The 12,362-nt window shown below is 51.9% G+C and overlaps 1 protein-coding gene across 1 annotated transcript in view; it reads left to right on the plus strand.

Moving 5' to 3' along the window:
• LOC144119964 (uncharacterized) overlaps nt 1–12,362 on the plus strand; it is a 94,347-nt gene that overhangs the window by 38,151 nt on the left and 43,834 nt on the right. Inside the window, exon 11 of the mRNA XM_077652460.1 lies at nt 254–375. Coding sequence (XP_077508586.1) covers nt 254–375 — 122 coding nt within the window. The remainder of the gene's footprint in view (nt 1–253; nt 376–12,362) is intronic.

Genomic DNA, 12,362 nt, shown 5'->3' on the forward strand with positions numbered 1-12,362 from the left:
CCAGGGTAAAGGCGCAATTTCGCCTGTGCGAACAGCCGGAGCCGGACGCCCGCCGATGACCTTGCACAAGCACTGAACTTGAGTGCATTGGAAGCATTGTGTCGAAGTAGGCGTCACCTATAGGCTTGGTTCTAAAACGAAGGCTACGCTATGAAAAGCTACTAGAACGCTATACTCCTTGCCTTGTAGACTCGGGGAAAGGTCGTTGTTGACGGCGGGTGACTCTCATTGTTTCCCGTGCTTTCGTTTTCAGGACTCCATTAGAGAGCAAATCGCGGCTTTTGCCGACTTCATCTCCATGTACGACGACTCCGAAGGAAAAATACGCATCATGTACGACGCTGTTCTCTCCTACGCCGCTACATTTAACAATCTGTAAGTGAGCATTTTACGCGCCGGCTGGAACAGGGGACGGAAATAGTTTGTTAGGCTACAAACCCAGTCGTGCGACAAAAACGGTTTTGCGCAGTGTGACCATCGATTAAATAACAGCTCTTGTTCATTGTCACATATAGCGTAGCCGTGAACAGTTATGGATGGCCTCACAATGAGAAGGCCGTGAGCATAAATGGGCTTAGTTCTAATTCTTGCTTTGATTAGTCGGACATCTTGATGAAATCACGTCCAGACTGAAGCCTAAAATGATGCCGAAGCCGAAACGAGTTTCTTTCAGATAGATATAATCCTTGCGAGAAAACCAAAAAGCGCCCCAACATGAGTTGCTCGACTGACGCCATATGTAGATAAGGGCCGCGCTTTTTTTTTCTCTCTCGAAATGGTGCGGCCCTTACCCGAAAGCGTCTTTTTTCAGTTCAGTTTTCCAAGTGATATTCTGAGGTAAACTCCTGTATTGTCCACTACAGTTTGATGCTATATCTAGCGTCTAGTTCCAGTTAGCTTCGGGTTCTTCGTCACTGTCGCCGCTGCTCAGGCCGTCATCGTCATCTCTCTTATAAACGTAGTCATCTTCTGTTCTGTTCATTTGCATTCGAGATGGCTGTGACTTTAAAGCGTTTAACAAAAATGTCTGCAGACACAGCGCAGCACACATTAAAATTCCAGGAGCCCACAGTGAAGCGACGCTCTATTTAGTCGCCGGGTTGGAAAAGCTGCCAAAAGGGAGACTGGCAAAACGGACGGCTCAAGATGTGTAACCCAGATGAAAACGGTACCAAACTGCAAGGACGAAACTTCAAGACCCTCACAGATAGCACCCACCTGCAGAGCGGTACATGTTGGAAACTGATAATGATGGTAGCAGGCAGCTGTCGTCATCTGGCAGCTTTTCGGGGAGCGCGAATACACGTATACAGCAGTTTATTTCAGTCGATAGATTTTCTCATATTGCCGCCTTTATTTGCAGTGTTTGTTCGTTTTTCAAATCTGCCGCGACACCACCTTATCGCTTTGTTTGCGACGCAAGACGCGACTAGATTTATCTCGATTGATCGCAGCCAGGCAAAGCTGATTCTACGTTGTTCCGGAATGTTCTAGTAACTTTGCGCCCTTTATCTCGAATGTTCGCCATCAGCTTTAAATTGAGCACGGCCGACAGCGGCGGGCATTCTGTTCGACGACCGCCGAGCACGCTTGTCGCTTCGCCGCCGCCGAGTGATTCAGTCCATTTTGGGTGCAAGTCAGCCCAATAAACAGTTCTTTTAGAAGACCCTTTCGTCCGTCTTCATCGCTGCTTCGACTGCCGTCACCACTACGTGACATCTGGTGGAGGTGCGGGGTAGCCTTCCATGTTCCGGACGCCCCCTTCAAGTCGTGAAGCCAGCCCTGAGCGCTTCGCACCCGAGGACGAGCCAGCAGCTCAGCGAGCCAGCCGACGTCTCCAGGGAGAGGAGCCTGAGTTCGGGAAACTGCCGGACCGCACCAGACAGCGAAAAGACGCGGCTACGAGCACCGCAACCTCACCGAAGATGTCGACACCGATCATACTGCAGCAGCCGCGGGTGCCGCCAACTTTCAATGGATCCCTAGGCGAAGACCCTGAAGAATGGTTGGACCAATTTGAGCGCGTGGCGTCATTCAACAAGTGGGATGATGCGGCAAAGATTGGACACGTTTTTTTCTCATTGGATGGCTCCGCACGCACGTGGTACGAAAACTACGAGTCGTCCCTTACGACATGGGAGCTATTCAAGAGAGAACTATTGAAGGTATTCACCAGTGTCGTGAGGAAAGAAAGAGCCGAACGACTCCTCGAGTACAGGATCCAGCTTCCGAATGAGCCCGACCGCAGTTACGTCGAGGAGATGAAGCGCCTATTTCGCCGCGCCGATCCCGGGATGACCGAGGAAAAGAAAGTTCAGTTTTTAATGCGCGGCGTAAAAGAACAACTCTTTGCAAGCCTCGTCCGCCAGCCGCCAAAAACAGTCGAGGAGTTTATGCAAGAAGCACGCACGATTGAGAATACCCTCGACGTTCGAGCTCGGCAGTACAATCGCCCTTCCTCTGCCTGTGCAATCCGTTCGGACACGCCGGCCACCACCAGCGACAGCTTGCGGGAAGTTATCAGCGAAATCGTCCGAGAGGAGCTACGCCGATTACTGCCATCTTCCCCACAGCCACAAGCAGCGACTCTGATGGATGTGGTACGGGAAGAAGTGCAACAGGCACTTGGCACCCCGACGGCCACAGAACCCCAGGCCATGACCTACGCCGCTGCAGTAAGTACTGCTCAGCCCCAGCGACAACCCCCACGTCCTCCCCGAGATGAGCCAATTGTTCCACAACGCCGCCTCCCAGCCCCCGCCCGCCCAGCCTATGACCGACGCTCAAGCCCCAGGAAATGCGACGCCTGGAGGACTTCCGACAACCGGCCGTTGTGCTTCCATTGCGGTGAGGCCGGCCATATTCTTCGTCACTGCCCGTACCGACGTATCGGTCTTCGAGGATTTGCCGTTAACGCCCCACGACCACGCTTAGGACAACGTCCGCACGAAATCGACGAGTACCTGCGTCGAGAAGAGTACACGCCGAACCGCTTTTCGCGCTCACCATCGCCGTCAACCTCGCGCTTTGCGTCGCCACGCCGCAGCTGCGCAGCCGCGGTACGAGGAAGGTCGCCCAGCCCCCGTAGGGGAAACTAAAGGCAGCAACCTCTGGAGGTGAGGTTGCTCACGAGCTAAAGGCCGCAGATCCTCCACCGACCACGCCCCATGAAGACGCTGCACCCGCGACGCCGCATGAAGAACCGACACTCGCTGCACCGACGCCGCACACAATGAGAACCTCGACCACGACGCAAGCTACCTTGAAATCGACGCCGCCACCCAGAGGAGCTTTGACCACACGCCCAACCCGTGACTCGCATACGCGACGAAGCCGTTACCCGACGCCGAGAGCGACATGCAATGCAAGAGCCAGGACCTCCGACCTAGAAGTGACTATCGACGGCCGGAAAGTTACCGCTCTAGTCGACACAGGAGCCGATTACTCGGTGATGAATGGAACATTCGCTGCGCAGCTCAGAAAAGTCACAACGGCTTGGGACGGCCCACAAATTCGCACCGCTGGGGGCCACCTCATTACGCCATCAGGACGATGCGCAGCGCGAGTGACTGTCAAAGGACATACCTATCCTGCGACCTTTGTTGTGCTACCGCAATGCTCCCGCGAAGTGATCTTGGGTATGGATTTCCTTAATGAGCATCAGGCGATCATCGACCTGCGATCCAAGCTGATCACGCTTTCGACGGACGAAGCCATCGCTTCGATGAAAACTCGGGAAAATCACGTTGCCCTAAGTGTCCTGGAGGAAGAAGTGAGCGTCCCACCCCGTTCAAGCGTTATCGTGACCGTAGGTGCCACGAAAGCCATAAACACTGAAGCCATCATCGAGGGGAACATGCAGTTGCTACTAGACCGAGGAATCAGCATCGCAAGAGGCATCGCACATTTCCGCAATGGCCAGGCCGAAGTACTGCTGACTAACTTCAGCGAAGAATACCGGCATATTAACAGAGGAACGACGATTGCTTTCTACGACGAAATATCTGAAACGAGATTCCTTCGCCCTCTCCGACCCCTCCGCAGAAGATCCGGCTGACCAAGAGAACTCGCCCACTTTCGACATCAACCCAGCCCTGCACCGGAACAGACAAGACCAGATCTGCAATCTGCTTCAAAACTACAGTGAGTGCTTTTCGACATCGCCGAAGGTGCGACAGACGCCAATTGCCAAGCATCGCATTATAACGGATCAACACGTCCGACCTCTCCGTCAATGCCCCTACCGTGTGTCTCCGCGAGAACGACAAGCCATCCGGGACCAAGTCGAAGAAATGCTTCGCGACGACGTCATCCAGCCTTCAAACAGCCCATGGGCGGCACCGGTTGTTCTAGTGAGAAAGAAAGACGGCGCACTTCGATTCTGCGTGGATTACCGCCGCTTGAACAACATAACAAAGAAGGACGTCTACCCCCTCCCCCGCATCGACGACACACTGGACCGCCTCTGCAACACCAAATATTTCTCATCGATGGACCTCAAGAGCGGCTACTGGCAAATTGAGGTCGACGAAAGAGATCGCGAGAAGACAGCATTCATAACTCCGGATGGGCTGTTAGAGTTCAAGGTGATGCCATTTGGTCTCTGTTCCGCACCAGCGACGTTTCAGCGAGTAATGGATACAGTGCTGGCAGGCCTGAAGTGGCTGATTTGTCTGGTATATTTAGATGACGTCGTTGTCTTCGCCTCGAACTTTGAAGAGCACCTCAAATAACCTCGAACAGTACTAGACGCAATCAAGTCGTCTGGCCTAACCTTGAAAGCAGAGAAATGCCACTTTGCCTACGAAGAGCTGCTGTTTCTAGGTCACATAGTTAGCAAGGAAGGAGTACGCCCAGACACGCAGAAAACAGCTGCTATTGAACAGTTTCCCCCGCCGGCCGATAAGAAAGCAGTGCCCAGATTCTTCGGACTATGCGCATATTACCGACGATTTGTGAAAAGCTTTTCGCGCATCGCCGAGCCCCTGACCCAACCGACGAAGGCAGACGTGCCGTTTAAATGGGAAGCGCCGCAAGCAGAAGCCTTCAAGGAACTTCAGCGTCGTTTACAGTCCCCACCGATCCTTGCGCATTTTGATGAAAACGCCGATACTGAAGTTCATACCGACGCAAGCAGCGTGGGACTAGGCGCCGTTCTCGTTCAAAAAAGTGACGGGCTGGAGAAGGTCATCGCATACGCTAGCCGTTCCCTTTCCAAGGCCGAGGCTAACTATTCGACCACTGAGAAGGAGTGCCTTGCCATCATCTGGGCTACGTCGAAATTCCGCCCCTACCTCTACGGACGGCCATTCAAGGTGGTCAGCGACCACCACGCGCTCTGCTGGCTTGCCAATTTGAAGGATCCCTCTGGCCGACTCGCTCGATGGAGTCTGCGTCTCCAGGAGTTTGACGTCACCGTCGTTTACAAGTCCGGACGCAAGCACACTGACGCCGATTGCCTCTCACGAGCCCCTGTAGATGCACCGCCGCTGGACGACGATGAGGACGCCTTCCTGGGACCCATCAGCGCAAGCTCTTTTGCTCAGCAGCAACGCTCGGACCCCAACCTAAAAGGCCTCATCGAGTACCTGGAAGGCAAGGTTTCTTCACCCCCCGCTTCATTCAAGCGAGGACTGTCTTCTTTCTGTGTGCAGAATGAGGTCCTTGTGAAGAAGAACTTTACAGCGAACAAAACAGCCTACCTCCTTGTTGTACCTACTTGTCTCCGCGAAGAAGTTCTACAGGCTTCACACGACGAGCCGACAGCTGGACATCTCGGGTTTACTCGCACCCTCCGCCGCATTCAAGACAAGTATTACTGGCCCCGACTGTCTGCCGATGTCGCACACTATGTGAAAACATGCCGAGATTGTCAGCGACGAAAGACTCCTCCCACACGACCAGCAGGATTTCTGAACCCCATTGAACCTCCCGCAAGACCCTTTCAGCAGATTGGCATGGACTTGCTTGTCCCTTTTCCAACGTCAACATCTGGAAATAAGTGGATCATCATAGCGACCGACTACCTGACCCGCTACGCCGAGGCGAAAGCCCTACCGAACGGAACAGCAGCAGAAGTGGCCAAATTTTTCGTGGAGTGCATTCTTCTTCGACACGGCGCCCCCGATGTGCTCATCACGGACAGAGGAACAGCATTTACGGCGGAACTCACGCAAGCCATCCTGCGCTACAGCCAAACCAGCCACCGGAGGACAACTGCATACCATCCGCAGACCAACGGACTGACCGAGCGCCTGAACAAAACCATCGCCGATATGCTCGCTATGTATGTCGATGCCGAACATAAAACCTGGGATGTCATCCTGCCTTACGTCGTCTTCGCCTACAACACCGCAGTGCAGGAGACCACCCAGATGACGCCTTTTAGGCTCGTCCATGGCAGGGATGCCACGACCACGCTAGACGCCATGCTGCCCAACGTTACAGAAGAAGAGAACGTCGACGTTGCCGCCTACCTTCAACGCGCAGAAGCAGCTCGAAGGCTTGCCCGATTACGGATCAAAGATCAGCAGCGGTCCGACGCCAGACGCTACAACCTACGAAGACGCAACGCGGAATACAAGCCAGGAGACCAAGTCTGGGTGTGGACGCCCATTCGCCGCCGTGGATTGAGTGAAAAGCTTTTGCGCCGCTATTTCGGCCCGTACAAGGTTCTTCGTCGGCTGGGTGAACTGGATTATGAAGTCATCCCTGACGCAATGACTGCATCCCAGCGACGCCGCGTACGACCAGAAGTTGTCCATGTAGTCCGTCTGAAGCCGTATTATGCGCGCTAAAGGCCGCTGCATTTCCATGCTCTATTTTCGCAAGATCCGTTTTTTTTCCTTACTAGTCGCATTATTTGTTTTAATGCATCGGGTCGATGCTTCTTTGAGAGGGGAGTAATGCCGCCAATATTTGCAGTGTTTGTTCGTTTTTCAAATCTGCCGCGACACCACCTTATCGCTTTGTTTGCGACGCAAGACGCGACTAGATTTATCTCGATTGATCGCAGCCAGGCAAAGCTGATTCTACGTTGTTCCGGAATGTTCTAGTAACTTTGTGCCCTTTATCTCGAATGTTCGCTATCAGCTTTAAATTGAGCACGGCCGACAGCGGCGGGCATTCTGTTCGACTACCGCCGAGCACGCTTGTCGCTTCGCCGCCGCCGAGTGATTCAGTCCATTTTGGGTGCAAGTCAGCCCAATAAACAGTTCTTTTAGAAGACCCTTTCGTCCGTCTTCATCGCTGCTTCGACTGCCGTCACCACTACGTGACAATATCGACTCCCAAGTTGGAGGAGCGGCCCATACACGAGTGCGGTCTATCCAGTGTTCACTCGGTCGGCCATCACTGCAACAATGAAGAGAATGTGACAGGTACGTCTATACAAGAACTGCACTTGCTAGGGATTGTGTCCAGAATCAATGACGCTACACTGCCACGACACACGGAAGAGTGTGCAGGTATCGCTTTTCTGGGTACCACAGTGCTGGTACCTTCTGGTGTACTTTTAGGGACCGCACAGGCGGAAGCGTTCGTACCACATTGACACAGAGGGGAAGATCATCACAATCTAGCTGTCATCTTTAATACATGGTACTATCATCCACCGCATCTATGCGCTCGACAGCAGTAGGACATCGCCGCCTGACGAAACGATTTCAAATGTAAGACCCGTCTACGAAATCTGGTATTGAAACAAATTGAAAATTGGATTTTGGGGAAAGGAAATGGCGCAGTATCTCTCTCACATACCGGCGGACACCTGAACCGCGCCGTAAAGGAAGAGATAAAGGTGGGAGTGAAAGAAGAAAGAAAACAAGAGGTGCCGTAGTGGAGGGCTACGGAATAATTTCGACCACCTGGGGATCTTTGACGTGCATTGACATCGCACAGCCCACGGGCGCAAATGCGTTTCGCCTCCATCGAAACGCAGCCGGGAATGCATTCGTGAGTTTGCCGTCGGTGTACTGCAACGCTCGACTGATCTGCAACGGCTGCTTCATGCCACCTAATTATAGTATGAACGCGGGACGGCTTCGCTGACGCCAACAGAGAAAAGCGGCCCAATGCTCGCCGCATACATATACAACCTGACCCAGTCATATTAATGTTAGGCCACACTTCGCACTTTCCGCGCTCGCCGTCCGGATTCCGAACTTCCATCTTTCCGTGCCTGCTAGGGTACTCTGATGCCAACATCATATTAACACGATAGCGTTAAAGATCCCGTTCACCTGAAATCCTGGTATCGGCGTTGTCGGTTTTGTGAGCGAAAAATCACGGGCATTGCTCTAACAGGTGGCCCCTTGGAGAGCAACCTAGGAGGCCGGTGGGCCACCTAGGTCACGTGACCTTGTGGCGTCATCACAACTTGCCCATCGGATAGTGAGCATGAGCAAACTTCCCACTGTGACAAGTGGCAGCTAATGACTGGTCGCTCGGGAAGAGCAACCTGGGTCTCACAAGGCCCACCGCTGGGGGCACCTGCCATCGCAGGGCAGTCGCGCATCGCTTAACCGCTGCACCACTGCGCCATGCGGGGTGTGAGGACAGCCATGGATCTATAAATGTAAAGTAGAGAATTACCTTCTGCATATATGTTGATTAACTCATTACGGTATCGCATCATACCCTTAAGGCGGAGCTTAAGTGTCCCCACCAGTTTCTAAACATGATTTTAAGCAAGGCTTCGACAACAGGCTGCAGCATGTCTGTCTGTAACTGGTTTTGTGGCTGGCTGCTCACCTGTCCACCGGGCGGGGGCAATCTGCCCACCCGTGTCAGGCGGCAGCCCATTTAATCGTGAGAGGCTTCCCATCAAGAGCAACCTGGGTCGCAACAAAACCGAAGCAACCCAAGTCCCACCGATGGCAACACTTGCCCTAGTACCGGCCTTGTGCCAATGCGCCACTGCTCACCTGCCCACCGAGTGGCTTATTAGCAAGGTGTAGCCGGTGGTAACCAGACGAGAACCTGTCGCGCTAACTGGGCGGCACCGTACCTAAACGCATCGAGCTAAGCGGAATAAAAAGCAGCGTTATGAGAGGAACGTGATTCGAATGATGCTTCTAGATTAGATAAACGGAAGAAGTTGGGGTGGTAATTAGGTGGTAGCCTGGTACCACCTACTAGGTCGTAGCTCCAACCGACAACTGACGTCATGCTGGCACACATATCCGCATTTGGCCTAATTACCCAAATCGACTGACATTTTTTTCTTCATTTCTCGTTCAGGATAAAAAAAGATTACTGTGATGACCCCCATAATGCGCAGGTCCACACGGGACGGAGAGGCAAAGAGACACCGTATGGCTCAGTTTAAACAAACAGGTATATTCAATAATTACACATGATTAAGATTATACATCAGAGGCTGGGGCGTCCGAGCTTACGTGCCGACGACTTCATGGGGGCGATGGAGTGGCTCCGGAGTTGGGCTCGAGCGGTTGCTGGCAGAAGCTGCACGCCGTCGGGCTTCGGCGCTGAAGGCCCTCTTGGCGAACGATGTCGTCCTGAGCGTGTATGCAGTAGAATTTCAATAGTCGTCCGTTTCTTCGAGGATGGTTCACAAACCCTTCCTCTAGTGTCGTTCGGCTTGGAAGATGAACAGGAGGCGAGCTTGTAGATGATGACAGCAGAGCATAATTTTACAACATACATATACAGAGAGTTAAATTGGAAAAAGCAGAACTGAATTTACAAAAGAACAAACTTTGCACTACTTTACTCATCGACCGGGCAGGTTAGTGCCTAAGTAGCATCACATTACATGCTAAGCATGGAGCCCCAGCTCAGCCTGGCCTGCATCCGTTTACATGTGCTTTTAAGCACTTGATTAACAAAGGACTAAGGGCGGTCATTTCCAGTGGCCCGCCCAAAGCATCAATTCTCCAATCCAAAATAACATGCGGGATGGGGACAACCCCTTGGGTTGGGCTTAGCCTCGAACCCAGAGTCTGTTAACAATACAAACTAAATAAACAACAAAAACGCCACCACTCTCTCTCAAGTGAGAGTATACACAGGCTCTCTCTTCGGAGCTAATTCACTAGCGCCTGTCTTTCCACATTCTTGGCGAGTACTGCCTGTCCGCCATGACAGGTGTCCGTCACGGCCCTTCTGGGAATGCGCTTTTGTTCACGAGGCACGGCGGGAAGCTGTGGGTGCCTTCCCGGCGATAGCCCACGTCGAAAGGGGAAGGAGGGAAAGAATGTTGTCTTCGCGGTAGCGCATAGCGTCGGCTGTGGTACGGCGCGCTCTGGCCCGCTGACAGCTCCCTTGTCCTGGAATGTGCCCGGGAGGGCCGCACCTGGAACGGCCACGCAAATTGGGGAGGATAAAGCCTGTTTCCCCGCGGCGGCGGCGGCGGGTCCGGTTGTTCTGGTCGTCACTCAAAGAGCATGGCTGGGTAATTGATGATGCCGCTGTCACGGCGGCGGGTCCCTTCGTTCTGGTCGTCACTCAAAGTGCATGGCTGGGTAATTGATGATGCCGCTGTCATCTGGGTCTCCGTCTATGCCGCGCCGTGGAACGCGGAACCTCGCAGCACACAAGGAATGTCACATTACACTAGTAGCTGGGCAAAATAACAATTGAATAATATTAAAAGTGGCAGCCGCAATTGAGGCTGCGCTGTGATTCAAAAACGGTTTAGGTTTGTTAGATCACTCAACCCTGGCATCCGTTCAAATTGTTCGCTCTGAGCGTTGTAAAGTACTTTTTGGTATTCCCCGCTTTCGATGAAATACTCCCTCGCTGAGTGAGCATCCACATCAGCGTTGCTTACAGCCATTCTCTTTTTCAATACACTGAGGAGGCAGAGCAACATTAATAAGTCGTATGGCAAACCCCCTTCATTATCGACAGGTAGAAACAATATACCACAAGCCATGGCTGGTAGGTCTTTTTTTAAAGTCCGCTGGAAGGTGCCCCAGAGGGGTACTGCGTCCTAGTAGAGAAAATGTGATTATGGTTTCCGGTTTACGGCATATTAGGCAGTCAACCGACCATGGGACAAGCAAGTATTTTTCTCTCAATCATGGTTTAACAGGCAATCTACCGCTATGTAAAATTCAGAAGAAACTCCTTGCTGACGAGCGGACTGGCATACTTCTAGCTCTTTTTAAGACGTCCTTACCCGCCCGAGTATAAGGAACGATAAAACAGGAACCGGTAACATTACATCAAGCAAGTCCTTCTTGAGTTGTTTTCAGGCCACAGAACTTTATTCCGGTGAGAACCTAACATTATTTATATTAAAACCTGCCACAACTTTGCGCAACAACCCGCTAAGTCTTCTGCGTTTGGTGCTTCTAGACGACACCAAAAAATCAAGTAAGTCATGCCACAGTCGAACTCGGAGATACGTACGAAGAAAAGAATCACTTCGATATCGCAGGAGCATGAGCCTGGACATTATTTGTCACAGAAATAAATGGGCCAAACCGAGCTCTCAACTTTTCACTGAGAGAAACAATCTAGCTCGACAGGTTCTCGCCTAAGCCGAACGCCACGCAAAAATAGCGAGCACTCTGTGCACTTTCTCTACGCGAACTCTTGACATGGATAGCGCTTGCAAATAGATGCCATACTTTTGCAGCAGTGAACAAATTACACACCGTTGAGCGCCAAAACATTGACAAATCAAGGCCACCCCACTTAGCTGTTCACGTACTTCGGTGTACGTGTACGTGTTCCCGACCGTACACGTATGTACTCATCAGTCCAATCATCCTTGTAGGGTTCAAGCGGTGCTCCGAGGTACCTGGTAGGAGTAACATACCACGACATATTTGGAAAAAGCGGAGGTGTGTTGCTCCAAACACCGTGCCAGAGTCGCAAAGATTTGTCCCAGTTGACTTCGCTGGCAGACCACAAAACCACGTTGCGTCTGGTCGAACAAAGATAAACCTAGTATGCGCGTTCCCTTACGAAACTGTATTTAGAAAATTAAATTCAAATAAAATAAAATAAAATGAAAATAAAACAATAAAATTAAATGAAAATACAACAATAATGCTTTCGCATTCAAAGCACGTAAGTATCCTTCAGTGCCCTCTGCAGTCTTTTTCTGCTGGGTACCATTTGGAAGAAAATGTGGAAAGTTTCCGACAGTTTCAGCTGCGGCTTCAGCGGCGGCTTTCGCGGAGTTTCGAGACGATATTGTGTTTGCCGAGAACGGGGGCCAAAAGCATTGCACGCGTCGGTTGAGTTCAGAACTTCAAGGTGAAAAAACGTAGCGCAAAGAAACGAGGACACAGAAAGACGGACAACGCACGGCCTTGAAGTTATGAACCAACAATCCCAAGCATATACCCTTCTGAGTTCAGAAGCTCACCGAGATATAACGACCCTTT

The sequence above is a fragment of the Amblyomma americanum genome, chromosome 2 (assembly GCF_052857255.1).
Source record: "Amblyomma americanum isolate KBUSLIRL-KWMA chromosome 2, ASM5285725v1, whole genome shotgun sequence".
In the NCBI taxonomy this organism is placed as follows: domain Eukaryota; kingdom Metazoa; phylum Arthropoda; class Arachnida; order Ixodida; family Ixodidae; genus Amblyomma; species Amblyomma americanum.